General features: G+C 43.4%; 2 protein-coding genes across 2 annotated transcripts in view; one reads left to right on the top strand and one right to left on the bottom strand.

Moving 5' to 3' along the window:
* Positions 1-17,985, bottom strand: part of LOC103692519 (60S ribosomal protein L9 pseudogene) — a 1,198,372-nt gene that overhangs the window by 998,856 nt on the left and 181,531 nt on the right. The gene's annotated exons all lie outside the window — the stretch shown is intronic.
* Aadacl4 (arylacetamide deacetylase-like 4) lies at positions 6,411-17,233 on the top strand. The gene is made up of 4 exons (XM_233640.7): positions 6,411-6,601; positions 11,414-11,630; positions 13,080-13,143; positions 16,203-17,233. Exons 1-4 carry the CDS (start codon positions 6,434-6,436, stop codon positions 16,975-16,977), a joined length of 1,224 nt encoding a protein of 407 aa, XP_233640.4. The 5' UTR covers positions 6,411-6,433; the 3' UTR covers positions 16,978-17,233.

The raw sequence follows: 17,985 nt of genomic DNA, 5'->3' as shown, positions 1-17,985 counted from the left end.
TTTAACCTGCACCACGAGTCTAGACGTGGTGACTGACAATCATCTAACTGTTTGGAGCGCCTCGCCACACCGCAGTGAACACTTTAACAAGCCCATACCATGCTGTGTGCTTTGTGGATCTGAACTCCGTCACCCTTAGAGCAATCCAACACAGACACCGTCGCTAGTCGCTATGTAACATTGGACCAGCGTGGCGTAAGCTCAACTCCACAGTCCGAACTTCTGAGCCAGGATCCTGGTTCATTACCTCTCTGGTTCTGTGACACTGGGGGAGCTAGGTAGCATCTTTGACCCTTGTTTTCTCGTTTGGGAAGTGAGAGTGGACATTATTATGCGTCTTCTGGTATCACTGAGAGGATTAAGTTACCAAACATGAAACTGAAGTGTCCTCTGGTACGGCGTGCACTGCCTGGTAAACGGGGAGCATTTATATTATTTCTGCATCGGTATCTGGCCCACGAAAGGCTGAGGAATGTGCCCAAGATCCACCAGCTAGCAGAAAGAGCAAAACAGACTCTTGCCGTGTGTATAGGAAAAGCCGGTGCCCCAGAGCCAAGCTGGTGGTATGGATGCTGTAGGGCAGACCACCAAGTGCAGACATAGAAGTGCGTTTGGTGCCGCCAGTGCGCTTGGATTCTAGATGCATGCCATTATTTCTTGCCAATGAGCACCCTGACTGGAGGCACTCATCAAGGAGCCTGGAATTGATGCTGGAAGTTGCAGTTGTCGGTACCCGTTCCTTTAAGAAGCCAGCTGTGGTCAGAGATAACCATTCCTGCCAAAGAGAAACACTCCCAGCACTGTGTCCATGTCTGCGTGAATGAATTCTGAAGGGCTTTGGGATGCCACAGAAAGAGAAAGAAGAGGTCAGCTCGTGAAGGGTGGGAATCTGAAGGATCTTCTGCTCAATGTGTGGATGATGTCAGTGTGACGTATAAGACAGCAGACAGGGCAGGACCATTTTCTCTGCCTTGGCTAGAAAATACTGGGATGTGGTGTGGCCAGGGGAGGGGAGTAAATTCCATGCAGGATGGGAAGAAACATGGCCCTCCTGGTTTTGCTGTGTTGGAACTGGAGTAACTAAATAGTCATCACCTCAAATTATAGTTTCCTCCTGGGGAACTTCGTGTCTCTGTCTTGGTCAGAAGAACAAGAACAGAATCTGAACTGCCATCTAGGAGACCTGTGGGTATCCCTTAAAAGTAAATGATAAATAAATAACCCGGGAACAGGGGCTGAAGGAATGACTCTGTTTGTAAAACGTTTACAAAACAAAAATGTGGATGGTAGGTTAGTCCCCAGAAATCATATTTTAAAATCAGGACATCATGGGTCACCCCTTTCCAAAACACCTAACTATCTCCAGCTAGTTTCCAGACCAAGATCACAAAGAGCCCCATTTCTTTCCCCAGGCTTCCCTGCTCCCACAATCCTTGAGGCTGACAGTAAAATGGGGTAAACACCCCAAGTGGACAGATGTTGAAAGTCTTTCATTTATAATTATACTCGAATCCTTTATCTCACCTCTAACAGTAAACTAAGTGTGGGTGTGTTGCTCTGCCAAAGTGCCCCCTAGGAGCCCACCCGGCTCACAGATGGTTTTCCTACTGTTCTTATCTAGAGGCCATGGTAGTCTACTTGATCCACCATGATCATAGCCTCTTGTGACCACAAAGTGTCACTGTTGGAAGCAGACCCCGTACAGTCCTGTGCTTTCCTGCTGTGCCCTGGACATTGCCAGATAGCCTTCCTCTGTGGTTCTAGGAGAGAGGAGAAATTTCTCCCACTCTGCTGAATGTGGAGGCTAGTGTCCAGGCCATAGCTCCTACAGTTCGGTTCTGTGGTTGCTCACACCGGATGGAGCAGGCCAGGAACGGAGTGAGCGGTAAGCTAAGAGAGACTGTGAAGTTACTGGACAAAGGTTGTGAAACTAGAAGAGATAAAGCAGGGAGCACTGAGCCCAGCACCAGAGTAGACCACCACAGCAGGAGCATGTGAGATCACACGGCAGAATTATCAGGCCGACTCAGCCTTGCATCTAAACGCACAGCTGCAAGAGACTTTAAGCCCTAAGAGCCTAGTACTGATAGCCTGTTCCTCTCTTACATCAGCTTATCTGGAAATAATTATCAAAACCACACATAGCTAGACAATCTCAAACACCACAGAAGCTGAGACAGGGACCCAGTGACAGAAGCAGACGAGGGAGGAATTGCTTTAAAAAATCCAAGGTTATAGAAGGTTCTGAATCAGTCCTGAGCTTCCTGAAAAGAATGGGGATGGACTGTCCCCTGCGTTAAAACACAGCACAGAGCGTTGGGGATTTAGCTCAGTGATAGAGTGCTTGCCTACCAAGCGCAAGGCCCTGGGTTCGGTCCCCAGCTCAGGAAAAAAAAAAAAAGAAAAACAAAACAAAACAAAAAAACACAGCACAGCCTCAGAGCTGCTGTGGTCAGCCTCTCGGTACTGAAAAAGCCGCTTCTGAAAGCCACATTGCCATCTACTTAGCAGAGAATGACTTAAAACTTGTGGATTGCATTTTAAAATCTCAAGAAATTCTTCTGCCCCTTGACAGCTGGGATGAAGTGAATTCCTGTCACCACCACACATGCAGATGTTGACATCGAGGACCCAGACATGACTGTGCTAAGATGCGGCCTGCGGGAGGTGTCTGGATCTTGAGCCACGGGTGCTCTACGACAAGTGGCTGTCACTCTCCTCCATCATGTGAGGATCTAAGTTCTCGTTCTACGTCCTGGAAGAGGCTCTTTCCCAGACCCCAACTGTGCTGTGCTTGAGGTCCTTTCTAGCCTCTGTGCGACAGAAGCCTCTACTACTTGTCAACCACCCAGCCTGAGAAACTTCATCATAGAAGCCCCAACTTCTCCCCAACTCGGACCAATTAGACTTTGCTTAATTAAATACAGTGAGAAAACACATGTCACACATGAGGTATTTATCATTTTACTGTTTTTTAAGTTAATTCACTTTGAACCTAGAATGTCTCACTGTACCCACTTTACAGATGAGCAAACCAGGGCTCCCAGGAGATAAGCAATTTGCTCATTGTTGTGGGGCTGGGCAGTGGTCAGGGGTGGGTTCAAATCAATCTGACTCCAGAGTACAAAGCCTCTGCCTCTGCTTCTGTTCCTCAGTCTTCTTCCCTCCCTCCAGACCCATCAGGGAGGGGCATAGGAACAGCACTGTAGGGAAGTATTCAATGGAACAGTTTCTCCCGTCTTCCTCAGAGAACAGTCCCCGTGAAGGGTTTCCCAACAGCCAGCCTGAAAGGCAACTTCAGGAGCTGCTAGCGGCCCTGCTCCATTTGGGCTGGTGTACAATGCTTAAAGAGCTCTGGGGAAACCTTCAGGTACAATATGCTCCTCTTGGCACTCTAACTCCTCGGTAGCTTGGCTTCTTCCCCTCCTTGGTCCCATACTAGCTATTAGAGCCTTGTTTCTCTTGGCACCCTGCCTCATTTAATTTCTAAAGCAGCAGATAAGTAGCATTGCAAAAATCACTAGCAATCATGTCTTGGTTCAATATGTTCCTAATGTGGGAGACAGTTTTTTCATGACACCTATGCTTTATAAAAAGAAAAGGAGGAGTTGTGGGGCAATGGACCATGCCAGGAAGTCTGGTAAGGTTGAGTTGTGTTGGAAGCCCCAGAACCCAAAAGGGAATTCCACCGGCTTCTGTCCAGGCCCCTGCTCCATGACCACAGCACCACATAAAGAAGATTGTGACATCCCTTATATGCTATTGTCATTGTTTGAAATGGCTCTTGTCCTTGCTTAGCCAATTCCTTTTCAGTGTTGATAGGGAACAGTTTTGGAACAGCATAACTACACTCTGTTGGTGCCCATCATAATTTTTTTTCTGTAGATCAATGTTCTTTACATGTTCCTGTAGTTGATACAAACACCACTACTATCCACAACAGATGCTCTTTTATGTAAACATATCTTTTCTGGGATCAGCTTTCTCATCTGTGAATGGTGAATAAATGAGACCTGTTGGTGTCCTGAATTTTCTGAGGTCCCTATAAATATTGGAGCCTGAAAGACATTAGATGAAAGATCATTATTACTGAGAGAATTCATTTTGCAAAGTTTCTTCTGGATTGATCTTTATGATTTTATATCTAGTTTACACACCAACATGGACGTAAAAAACTTAAAATGAGTTAATATCTGCATACACATGAGACTATGCTAACATATGCATCATAGCAAAAAGGTAGAGGGAGCATAAATGTCTATCCATGGATAAATAAACAAAGTGTAGAGCCTGGAATGTAGTTCAGTGGTAGAACATTTGCTTCACATATTCAAGACCCTAGCTTCCATCTTTAGTACCAACAGAAATAAAAACAATAAACAATAAAAACTATATATACATATATATATAACTTTTAAAAAATCTTATTGACTGCTACAGTAGTGATAAAGTTGGAGATAATATGCTAAGTAGACCAAGGTAGTTAGAAAAAGCCAAACATCACATAGGCCCATCTATGGAGGCATCTAAGGCAGTCAGACTCTTACAGAGTAGAACTGTGGTTGTTTGGGAAGGGTGTGAGTCCAAGGCTGGAAGTTCATTATTGTAAGAGATCTGTTGTGTGTGACACATTCAGTTAACTCTACTATGATATACACTTAGAAATAGCTCTGACAGTAAATTTTGTGTTGTGTGCTTAAATTTTTAGCACCTTACTTTATTTATACTGTGTGTCTGTGTGCATGTGCATAGGCACACATACGGGTAATGCTGTGTTCATGTAGAAGTCAAAGGACTGCGTTTGGTAGTAGAGTTTTCTTCCTATATCATAGAGATTCTGGAGATTGAACTCAGATCATTATGTTTGATGGCAAATCCTTTAACCTACTGTGTCAGCCTTTAAACAAACATGGAAATAATAGTCTATGTGTGTTTCCTGTCAAATTTTCCCTGGCCTTAGAATAGGAAGCCTGTACAAAACTCTATCCATTGTATCCTATACTGCTGCACAAGTGTCTGCAACCCCAGGACTTGCAGCCACGTATGGGCTTGGTCTAGAAACAGTTAACCCATTCCTGAACTCCTCTACCCCATAGACTCAGAGAGGAAAGAGCCTGTCCAAGGCTAAAACGTCAGAAGTGAAAGAAGACCGGGCTCTGGTAATGGTTAATGAAGTCGTTACAAATGGGATGACCTCAAACCGGTGCAGAAGGGCTTCATGCCTCTTGGTACTTAGTGAAGGGTTAGGCACAGGGATCTATACTCATGTAAGACCTCTTCCTTTGTTCCCTAGCAGATGGATGCTGTGAAAGCTCATATCCAATTCTTTGGAATCCTGGCAGAAGACAAGGCCTGAAGGCCAGCAGAATGAACGGAAATATGCAACCATAGGGTGGAGGTGTGGGGACTCTCTAGAAAGTAACAGAGACCTGAGAGGTGAGAGACTCTCAGGACTCCAAGGGAGGGACCATAGATGAAATGTCCAACAGAGTCATAGAGCCTACCTCTAGTAAAACAGGACATCAAGTTGAGGAATAGGGTTGCCATTCCACTGTCAAAAGTTCTGACCCAGAATTGTACCTGTCTAAAAGAACTGCAGAGACAAAAATGGAGAAGAGACTGAGGGAAAGACAGTCCAGTGACCAGCCCAACTTGGGTTCTATCTCAAGGAGAAGCTCCAAGACCTGAAACTGTTTCTGATGCTATGGTGTACTTACAGACAGGAGCCCAGAATGGCTGTCCTCTAAGAGGCCCAACAAGCAGCTGACTGAGACAGATGCAGATACTACATTCAACCATTGGACTGAAGTCAGGGACCCCTGTGGTTGAATTAGGGAAAGGATGGTGGAAGATGAGCCCATAGGAAAACCAGAAGTCTCAACTAACCTGGACCCCCTGAGAGCTCACAGACAGTGTTCCATCAACCAAGCAGCATACAGGAGCTGGTCCAAGGTCCCCAACACATATACTGCAGAGGACTGCCTGGTTTTGCCTCACTGGGAGAAGACACGCTTAACCCTTGAGAGACTTGAGGACCCAAGGAGAGACTTCGCAGTGGGTGGCCTTCCTCTTGGAGACAGGGAGGAAGAGGAATGGGATAAAGGAATGTGGGCGAGTGCATGGGGATGAGGGTAATGACTGGACTGTAAAAAAAATCCCCCCAAACCAAAAATAAAAAAGCAAAAAGACCCCCATCTTTGGTTATCCAAGTTGGCTTCCTAGTCCACTTGTTTCTTGGGGAACAGGTTCCTCTGGATCCTGTTGATTTGTATGGTTATTGCAGAGGTAAGGTCAGGCCACTGAGTCAGGTCTGGTCTGAAATAAGGGAGTGGAGGTGGTAAGCCGTAAAACTGGTTCAGTTGTTCTCAAGGAATATCTTCAGGGCACCAGCTTCTCAGGACCTCAGACAGCAGTTTCTCAGAGACTCAGTACCATGGCTGTCCTGTGGCTGGTGCTGCTAGTGGGCCTGTCTACCTTGAATCTGGGAGTCTTCATATGGGCTGCCATCCATCACTTTCTCACGGCAGAGATACCCTCTGCCTTGAAGCATCCTGTCAAGTTAAGATTTCTGCATTGTGTGGTACTGTACGTAATTGCTCTGGTGAGTCTGCTCTTGGGGACATTATGTTCTTCAGAGTTCATCTCTGTAGGTTTCTCTTCTTTTATTCTCCTCTAACTAGATTCCCCACAGGTCTGAGTGACTACATTGTTCTATCTTAGAAACATGGAAACATTGTGTTTGTTTCCATCTATCCCTCCTTTTTCTTTCTTCCCTCCCTGCCTTCCTCCTGTCTTTGTTCTTACTTTTTTTTTAGACAGCATCTTGTGGAGTTCAGGCTGGCCTTGGATTCACTATATATCCAGAAGTGACCTGAGGATCTTGATTGTTCCACTGCTACCTTCCTAGTACTGGGATTAGAGCTGTTACCTCTCAAGTGATGTGGTTAGAGATGTACAGTATCATGCTTGGTTTGTGTGGTTCTGAGGATCAAACTAGAGCTTGCAAGCTATCTCAGCACTCTATCTATTTAGCTACTCCTCAACTCTTCCTTTTAATTTTTTGAGATAAGTGTGTTACGATGTTGATCTTTTGGCTCCTAACATCTAAGGGCTGAGATTGGAGGCAGGCACATCACTACTCATTAACAAGAGTATTTCTAAGGACTGAAAAATTATTTCACCCAATTTCTCCAAGATAGATCCACTACTCAACAGGTCTGACACCTCCGTCAGCAGCAGCCCTCTGCTTCTTTCTACTCACTTGCTTCTAGGTGTTTTGTTGCACAGTTGTGAATATCTTGAAACTGAAGATTATTTCTCAGCAGGAGCCCTTTGCTGATCAAATCCACGTGATGATGCACATATCCAGCTTTTTAGCCTGGCTGCTTTGGGTGGCTGGACTCTGAGCTTACCTTTGTTACTGACTTGGGATGGAAAGAAAGTTTGGCTTTGTGTGGGAAGTAAATGTTTTGAAAAATGTAATATCCCAACCTTGGCTGAAGACCGGTAGCAGTCACAGTTCATAAGTGATTACTTCACATGGCAGCTACAGTGGAGGAGGTGGAGAAGAGAGGGGGTAAAAAGAAGCAGCAGCCAAGGTGCCTGTTATGCATTTCTGTTCTGCTTTCACTGGCTACAAGAACCCTTTGCTTAACCTCTATGCATGTCAGAGTCTTTATCTTCGAAGCAGGCAACATTTTCTGCCAGGTGAGGGTAATATATGTATTACATAATATATAATAAAAATAATAGTTTTCACACATGACTTTAAAAAGTAATGTTTCCCTGTGCTGTTGGATTTTTCTCTACAATGGAGAGAAAAACTAGTGGAGTGAGCACAGCTTGTTCAATACAATAATTGAAAGCTTCTGGCCTCAATCCTTCATTCATTTTTATCTGCAAGTGCTTTCCTAGAGGTCAAGCTGTTTCAAGCCAGGGTTCTGTGTAGAATTTCAGGCTAGTCTAGAGCCCTGGAATGGCAAATGAGGTCCTCAAATACCCAAATTTACCAGGAACACCACACTCTCTCCAATTTGTAGTTTCTTTCCTACAGCCTCAGACCTCGTTCACAGCTGTGGGAAATGTGAACTTCCCCTAAAAAAAAAAAACACACAAAACAGTATAACTCTCTGATGCATATAATGGGCTTTTAGAATGTAAATCTTAATTTAACATCATATGCTCTTCCACATTCACAAACAAATATTCTAGAGGTGGAAACTGAATAAGTTGTGATATTTGCCATCAGACACCTCATTGAATGGTAGGGATTTTTGACAGTGAGGACTTAGGCAAATTCTAAGGAAGCCTGGCAAGTATAGTGAAAGTGTGTAAGGAATACACAGCTATCATTACGAAGAGTGACAGTTTGGGGCCATCTACCTGAGAACTGGTAAGAAAGGCTCTCAGTGGAAAGAGGGGAGGTTGCTTGAATAAGAGGTATAGTCAATCTTTTCTTGAGGGAGGTAAGGATGGAAACAACCTGTGCTATTAAAGGGTGCCTTGAAATTTGAGGGGGTTGAGAGGTGAGCAGTCAAATGTTCTGCCTGGCTCAGCAGAGACCTTGCACTCTTTTTTTTTTTTTTAACTTGAGTATTTCTTATATACATTTCGAGTGTTATTCCCTTTCCCGGATTCCGGGCAAACATCCCCCTCCCCCTCCCCTTCCTCATGGGTATTTCCCTCCCCACCCTCCCCCCATTGCCGCCCTCCCCCCAACAGTCTAGTTCACTGGCGGTTCAGTCTTAGCAGGACCCAGGGCTTCCCCTTCCACTGGTGCTCTTACTAGGATATTCATTGCTACCTATGAGGTCAGAGTCCAGGGTCAGTCCATGTATAGTCTTTAGGTAGTGGCTTAGTCCCTGGAAGCTCTGGTTGCTTGGCATTGTTGTGCATATGGGGTCTCGAGCCCCTTCAAGCTCTTCCAGTTCTTTCTCTGATTCCTTCAACGGGGAGACCTTGCACTCTTGATGGGAGTCAGGTGAGCTGAACTTGTAGGCTAAATTCTTTCTTTCTCCTGAAACTCTAATAGGAAAACTATTATTTGAAGCCCTCTTTGGGGAGCTCTTTCATAGAATAATGGGGGACCCCACTGAACTCTAAATTAAAAACAAATTCATTTATCCAATATCTGGGGCCTGTCCTGCTGGGTCTCATCAGCAAGACCTTTCTGAGGGCAGTTCCACCTGATCCCTCACCTCTTCCTTGGGTCACTTCCATAGATATTGCCCATCTGCAAATGATGGAGGTTGAACCGCCCCAATAATGGTGTACAGTGTTTTTCCATTAGCTGATGATGGCCTCACCTTTAGTCTATGTCTGCTTTGTTCCAGACTAGATACAAGCTCTTTCTAGTTTCTTAGCCAAAAACTCACCTCCTGGGAGCCTCCTCCAGAGGAAGTATCTCACCGCATGTATCACGGCCTTTATCTACACAAGGGGGTTTCAATAATCACTACTTAAAAGACATTATTATTATTATTATTATTATTATTATTATTATTATTATTATTATTTACAATCCAGCCATTGTCCCCCCTCCCACATTTCCTCATCCCATACCTTCTCTCCCTGTCTTGAGGATGCTCTTCCCAACTAGGCCTTTCACATCTCTGGAGCCTCAAGTTTTTCAAGGATTAGGCATGGCTTCTCCCACAGAAGCCAGACTACGCAATTGTTTAGTATGTTGGGGGGTGGGTCAGACCAACTGTGCATGCTGCCTTGTTTGTGGCTCAGTGTCTGGGAGCTCCCAGGGGTCTGGGTTAGTTGAGACTGCTGGTCTACCTATGGGTCACCCTCCCCTTCAGTTTCTTCCATCCTTCCCCTAATTCAACCATAGGGGTCCCCAACTTAAGTCCAATGGTTGGGTATAAGAATCTGCATTTGTTTCAGTCAACTGATGGTTGGGCCTCTCAGAGGACAGCCATACTAGGCTTCTGTCTGTAAGCACACCATAACATTAGTCATAGTGTCAAGTCTTGGTCCCCACCAACCCCCATGAGATGTTTTATTTTTGAGATTATAATTATATAACCTCCCCTGGTGATCCAATAACAAAGATTTATCTTTTAAAAAATGTGGGAAGGTCCAGTCCACAAGGTAGGTGAGCAAGCAAGGGGGACATGCCAGCGAATTGCTTTCATGTTCCTGCCTTGAGTTCCTGGCTTGATTTTTCTTGATGATTAACTGTAACCTGTAAGCCAAGTAAACCCTTTTCTCCCCCAAGTTGCTTGTGGTCAACTTGCTTATCACAGCCATGAAAGAAAATAAGACAATATGTTTATTGGCCATTTGTACTTTGTCTTGTGTGATCTATTTATTTTGTTGTTTGGATGATTTACTCTCTTGATATATATGGTAACACACACACACACACACACACACACACACACACACACACACACACACACACACGCGCGCGCGCGCGCGCGCGCGATATATAATCCTTTCTGGGGCATTGCCAGCAAAGATTTTCCCTTTCCGCAGGTTGAGTCTTCAATTAAAACTGTTTCCTGTGTGTATAGAAGTATGGAAGCCTTTTAATTTCATTTTTCACTATCTGCCCTTATTTCCAGATATACTGGAGTCCTGTGCAAGATGTCTTTACCTATGCCTATATCTTAAAGTTTACTCCCACTGTTTCTTCTAACATTTTTAGAATTTCAGGTCTTTCAGTACAGTCTTTGGTCCTTTTGGAGATGTTTTTATACATGGTGAAAGAGGGATCTAGGACCATTCATCAGTGTGGAGTCATTTAGTTTTTCCAGAGCCATTTGTTGAAGAGGCTTTCCTTTCTCCTTTTAGTCATTCTTGATGAAACTCAGATGACTGTGATTATGTGAGGTTATATTTGGGTCTTTCACTCTATGTCATTTATCTATATATCTGTCTTGAGAAAAGGCCATATCAGCACAATGACATGAATTTTGGTTGAGACAAATAACCAAATTAGAACTACACCATTATCTAATCTGGATGTTTGGGGTAGAAACTCTCAAAACCCACTTTTTCCCTCAGTGGAATCCACAGCCAGTTATACACACAAGTTCACTGTAAATGCAAGAGTCAAGAAAGAAACAGTCAACTTAGCAGCAATGCTAAGTGACTGCAACATCTACATGCCTACCTTATACTCTCCTGTGCCTCAATTTTCTTCCTTTTCTTCCTTCTCTTCCTTTCCACCACCTCCTCCTCCTCCTCCTCTTCCTCTTCTCCTTCTCCTCCTCCTTCCTCCTCCTTCCTCCTTCCTCCTTCCTCCTCCTCCTCCTCCTCCTCCTCCTCCTCCTCCTCCTCCTCCTCCTCTTCTTCTTCTTCTTCTTCTTCTTCTTCTTCTTCTTCTTCTTCTTCTTCTTCTTCTTCTCCCTCTTCCTCTTCCTTTTCCTCTTCCTCATCACCTCCTTTTTAATTTCTACAGGGAAAAATATTTGAGAAGATGAAAATTTGCTCCATGCCCAGATTTATTCAGTTTTTCCAAGATTTAATAATCATAAAGAAGAACCACAACTTGGTGGTAACCAACATGTGTTTTGGGACAATCTCTGTGAGACTGTTCCAGCCTAAGGCAGTGTCCTCAGAACTCCGGCGAGGCATTATTTTTTACCATGGAGGGGGAGCCTTATGTGGCAGCCTGGGTGAGTAGTTTCTGTGCCGGGTGGGAGAGGAAGGTCTTCATGATAGGTAAAGTCTTTCATACATTCGTATGCGAACCTCTTAGGGGGGAGTCAAAGCAAATAGAAGTTGGAGCTTTTATGAAATGGATTGAGAAATTGGAAATCATATGGGTTGGAGTCTTCATGGAATTGTTTCCTGTATAGTAGTCAGTCTAGTTTTGGACAGCAACCATATCTCCCAGCACTGAGCGTGACCTCTCCCTTTCCTTCCCACTCATAGCACTAGCCATTCCTATATGTCCAATAATGACTTCAAGTCTATATGCTTCCCTCAGCTCAGCTTGACCACTATGCTAAAACCCCATTCTTGATCACTACATCATCTCTATAGCCAAAAATTGTTTCCTTGCTATGATTATCATCCTCTAGTTTCATCATCTTTCCCCACAAGAGTAACCCAGTACTTGTCATTAGTACGTGTCAGCCTCCATTGTGTACATGAGCACATCTCCCATCTAGCCACTTATGTCCCTCCTTACCCTTGCTGTTCTGAGTTTTTTGTACAGACTCAAAAGATATCACTTTTGTGACGAGGGTTACTTACTACCTTGTGGTGATTGAGGTAGTCATAGAAGTTCTGAAGATGTTACTAAGATGCTTTTTATAATTCATAAGACAACTATAACTCTACCTCCACTGTTATCATCCCTCTTCCCTGAGCTGTAATTCTCTATTTCAGGATAATGCTATTTCAAAATCTTAAGCAGAAATGGCTCAGGGGATATTTACTGAACATCCACTTAGCCCAAAGCTCTCTTCAGGAATAGAGGACACACCAGAACATACACACACACACACACACATACACACACACACACCACACACCACACACCACACACACACACACATCAAAGGAGGAAGCTAGATCATGCAGGAGAACACAAATGGGGAATTGTTTTCAAATGGTAACATGGGTGGAACAAAGAGTTATTCAGTGTTTCTGATCAGTCTCCCTAACATAGTCCCAAAATGGACCTTGGTAAGCCTTGTACTAATCTTAATGGACCTGTCTATTACTATAAATATCTAATCTGGTCACAATTTATCTTCTTATGAATGAAAACCTATGAGCATGTTAAAAATCCAGCACTGGATCTGCAAACACACACCACCCTAATAATACCCATTTCGAATCCAATCATTCAAAAGTCCCCAGTTTATACACACTGTTTAAAATTCAATGCTATAGAAAGTGAACCATGAATTTTCAACTATCTTGATATTCACGAATTTGGGAATCATCTCTAGCCTTGCTCAGGCAGAGCTGGCCAAGGTTTCTTCAGAAGAATCAAGAATAGCAACATACGGAGGGTATTATTTGCATGTTCACCAGGAAGCTGCCTTTTCTGGGACTGTAGTGGGAAATGATGGGCTCTTTTAGACTGTTTAACACCTGGGTTTATCTTGCAGACAGTTACCACAATCTGTGCAGCTTCCTGGCCCAGCAGACAGATTCCGTGGTGCTATCAGTGGGGTGAGTGGCCTGAGACAATTGGTGGTTTATCTGTGTGAGAGTGAATTTTCAGGTACACATTTGGGTGACTCTAGGCAACAGAAAAGGGTCCTGACCTTATGTACTCTCTGTATATGTTCCCATGAACATGTACACCCCACTTTCAAAACAGTAGAAGTCTTGAAATATATTCATTCGTGTGAAGTACATTGGTGAACTGTGACAGATAGAATATAAAACTATAGAGTACTCCTATAGGGCTCCTATGGAATAGTATAGATGGACATAGTAGAGAACCATGGAAAGGAACCCAAGTAATGTAAAACCAGAAGTGACATTTTATGTCATTGTCATGAAGGTAAATAAATTAAATTCAAAAGAGTACTTTCCCAGACATACAGAGATGAACAGGAGTTGGAAATACAGAAAAGAGATAACCGATACTGAACTCAAGTTATCTCTTCATTTGGTTGGGTTATGTTGTCTTTGGAAACAATGGTGTAATTAGAATTGGCAAGTGGTCAAGGTAGACTGAAGTCATGACTATAGCTGGCTGATGGGTCTGATGTTTGATGCAACAATAAAATAGCGACTGTGTAGAAACCACTGTGAATGAAAGTAGAGCATAACTTCAGACCTAACCCTTGTCTTTTGGAAATAAAAGCTTCTATGAAAGGATGGACGACAGAAATGGATATTTATTATTGTTTCAGAACAAAACCAGTTTACAGAATTAAGTGAGAAAATTTGAAAACTGCCCTGCTAGATTCTGCTACTTCAATGGCTACCACTTAAGTGGTCTTCTTATACTCCAACATCCATCAGAATGGATATAAACTGAAGTTGGAAGGCTAGAGCAAACTCACTTAGCCTCTCTGTTCCTTTCTGGTGGCATAGGGACATTTTGTAACACTTTTTCAGACTTCAGAGACCTTTACTCATCTGAACTTCCCACAGGGTCTGAATTTCCAATATGGAAACCCACATCTCTGGGATTCCCTAAATGGAACTGCAGAGGAGTGTGCAAGCACCTGATCTGAAATCTGGAAGGGAATTTATCAGTGTGGAATTCCAGAAAGCTGTATTAGAGTGGCAAGTGGAGATGCTTGGTTAGAGAAGAGGCTTGGGACTGCCGGAAGGCTACTGAGCTATGCTGCTATAACTAGCTATAACTAGTCATCTATCCCCAGCCTCCCCCCTTACGCACTTCTTCCTCCATCCTTAGCTCCTCCTTGCCCACTCTTCACTGTCCCTCCTCTTAATTCCCCTTTCCTCATTTTTATCCTCTTCCTGACCTTCCTTTCCTAGAAGCAACATCTCTTGACTCTAAATGAAGTCTCTGAAACTCTGTTGACAGAAAATGGTAACATCAATCATCTCCCTGGAACTTTTTCTTTCCACCAGAGTGGAAATTGGGGGTGGATGAGGAACTCTTCCAATTGGTCCTTGATGGCTTCATAGTCCTTGGCTTTTGAAGTAACTGGTGAAAGCAGGGAACTACGAGCCACAACAGGTACCACATTTGAGTTCAGTGCTCTTAAGCTTGCTTCTGTTAATGCAACTTTTAACCCAGTGGTGCTTAGTGTTACAGCTCCTGTATGTATGTGTAAAGTCAACTCTGCCCCCAGGCCTTGACAACGCTCATGTTCTAGTTCCTAGTCTAGAGTGTCTAAAATCCTCGCTCCTTAAGGTAGTGATTCCTGCCTCTGCTGTTCTAATTGCCCGTATTGTGGCCACTGTTCCCTGGCATCTTTATTTATTGTCGTCGTCTGCTGCTATTGTTGCCAATGAGTCTTTGATTCTGTTCAGTGTTGCCATACATAAGGCTTTTGATGCTTCAAGACTACTTTGAAGTTTTGTTAAGGCTTCTAGCTTCTTCCAAGAGCTACCAAATACCACTGCAAAGGTGTCCACTGGTCTTTGTGCCTCTGCCGCCCTTGCACCACATGGTGTGCTCTTGCCTCTGGACCTGTTCCAATTTTCTCAGTTCTGTGGTCACCACTGCCGTCAGTTCTTTCTTTCTGTGATTAGCTCATTGCATTAATGAGAATAGTATCATTGTCTCGCTTAGGTCAGGTCAATATTATCTCGTTTAGGCTACCAGGGTCTTGGTGGGAAGGTGATAGGAAAAGTCTGGTGAAAGCTGTTTAAAATAGTGGGTGGGTTGCTTGCAAGAGCAGCTAGTGGCTGAGTTGTGTAGCTTGTTGCTTCCTCAAGGTATGTATGTTCTTCAAAGTGATCAGTGCTGGGATAAGGATAGCTCAGATGAGTGTGTGTGTAATAGTCATTTTTTAAAAATAAGCCAGGGTATTGGAGAAGAATTTAAGCATTTTCAATTAGAGAGTCTAATTGTCCCATCTCCTAACACTTGCATTTATTTCTAGGAAAATAAACATCGGAAGGTTCACTTACATTAAGACAGCATGCTATTAATTATTAATATAACCAGCATTATTAGTATAACATTGATGTAAAGTTTAAAGAACAGTAGTTTTGGCAATGCTCAATGGATGTTTGAGGCAGCAGAGAGCCTGAACCCTTAACCTGTCCCAGTGGAACCAGCAGAGCTTCCATCACTGTTTCTGGATCTTTGCTGATTGTTCTGCTTCCTAAGGCAACAACTTTGAGCTTTCCTGATCCTTACTGGGGTTTACTCATCTATGGGAATCATTTGTTTTTACACATGGAAGAGGTTTATTGGGACAGTGGAGACAAGGGGAGGACAAGAGAGGGTGGAGAGAGAAAGAGAAGAGAAAAAGAGAAGAGAGAAAAAGAGAAAGAGAAAGAGAAAGAGGAAGAGAAAGAGAAAGAGGAACAGAGAGAAAAGAGAAAGAGAAGACGAAGGGGGTAGAAAGTCTCTGCCTATGGAAATCATATAGGTTGGAATGGAAAACCTGTCCTCCCTGACTCTGACAGGTTTCTCACGTCCACATAGAAAATGAGGATACCTCTTTACTTGCTAGGCTCATTCTGAGCATTTAATCAGGCTCTTTTTCTAATGAGAGTAGAGGATGCTGTTCAAATGGCCTCCAGTGGCCTATGTGTATACTGCTGTCTTGAGTTTGTTTGTTTCTTCTTAGGTACCGCAAGCTTCCTGACCACAGTCACCCTTGTATTACTAAGGATTGCCTGAATGCCTCCATCTACTTCATGAAGAATCTAATGACCTATGGGGTAGACCCCTCCCGGGTGGTGGCATGTGGAGAAAGTATTGGAGGTGGGGCTGTGGCCCTTGTCATCCAGGCATTGCTAAGCTTCCCAAGTCTTCCTCGCATCCGTGCTCAAGTGCTCATTACTCCAGTTATGCAAGCAGTCAATTTCCGCTTACCATCACATCAGCAGAACCAAAATGTCCCATTCCTCACCAATGACATACTCATGATAGCTGTGTGTAAATACATGGACATTGACTTCTCCTGGAAAGATGCACTGCTTAATGGTACTTATATGCCTCTGGACAGCTGGAAGAAGTATAGCAAATGGCTCAGCTCCGATAACATCCCTAGAAGGTTCAAGAGTAAAAGCCTCCTGCCTGAGTTTTCAGGACCTTTCAATGAGACTGCCTATCTGGAAATAAAACATATTTTAGACACAGAGGTTTCACCTCTCCTAGTAGAGGACAAGATCATTGCTCAGCTTCCGCAGGCATTCCTAGTGACCTGTGAGAATGACCCCCTGCGTGATGATGCCTTGCTCTATAAGAAGCGTTTAGAAGACCAGGGGGTCCCTGTAACCTGGTACCATGTAGAAGATGGATTTCACGGATGCATCTTTTTGTTTGATACTCATCTATTCTCTTTTCCCTGCTCCATAAAAATTGCAAAAGCTGTTTCCAGTTACATAAAGGGCATATGACTGTTGCCTTTGGCTTTGAGTGTGGAACAAGATAGCAACTACTTGTTCTGGTTTTTTCTTTCCCTAGTTTGGTTTTATTGGGTAAGGAGATGCTGAAGCCATGTATGATCCAAGAAGGAAAGACTAGGTAGAAGCAAGAACTGTTAGCTTTGTATTCAAGAAAGATTGGACTGTATGTTTCTTTCCAGAGTCGACAACATCCAGTGTAACCACACTTTCTACTGCTTCATTCATTTGAAATAAATGCCCAAGTGGGAAAAAATGTCTGTTAAATTTTCTGAAAGACTTCTCTAAGAGGTTGTGCAGAATAAATTCCATCATCTAGTCACACCATCACAGGTTAACTCATGATGACACAGAAAAAGGATCTTTCTTGCTATTGTTTTTCCTAAGGCCAAAGTCACATGATCAGTTTTACTCAACTTGTGACAATTTTCTCAATTTATTCTGATAAATGTCATTTCACAGACCCCCTTCTAATACAATTACTCTTATGTTGAATTATGAGTTGACATTAGTGGGGGGGGGGATTCAAGAAACAGAGACAGAGAAAAGTCAATGAGGAAGGAGTAAAGAGGATGAGTGAACTTTGGGATGCCATGTGTTTTTCTCTGGGATCACATTTTTCAGTGGAATCTAAATCAGACCTCAGTCTACCATGAGATGTTTTCTCAGAGTCACAGTTATGATGTGAGTGTTTTAGGTCACCTGGTGTTTGGAAGGTATGCCATAAGGTGAGGAAGGTGCTAAATTCATGTGTCACCTCAAGTTTTACAAAGGTCCCTGACCTTGCTTAATCTATACCACTCTTTCTTAGTTCAAAGGAATTCTCTTCATTGCATGTTGGGAGTCAGTCATCCACAGTTAGGTTATTTAAGGGGTCCATTTTCGAAAATTTGCCAAGTGGCAGTTAATCCAAACCCTACTTTCAAAATACTGAAGTAATAAGGTCTTTGACTTTGTCTTCTATGCCAACGTACCTTGTTTTGATTGTAGTACCCTCAGGTG

This window comes from Rattus norvegicus, chromosome 5 (genome assembly GCF_036323735.1).
Source record: "Rattus norvegicus strain BN/NHsdMcwi chromosome 5, GRCr8, whole genome shotgun sequence".
Classification (NCBI taxonomy): domain Eukaryota; kingdom Metazoa; phylum Chordata; class Mammalia; order Rodentia; family Muridae; genus Rattus; species Rattus norvegicus.
This window is presented reverse-complemented; position numbering and strand designations above follow the sequence as displayed.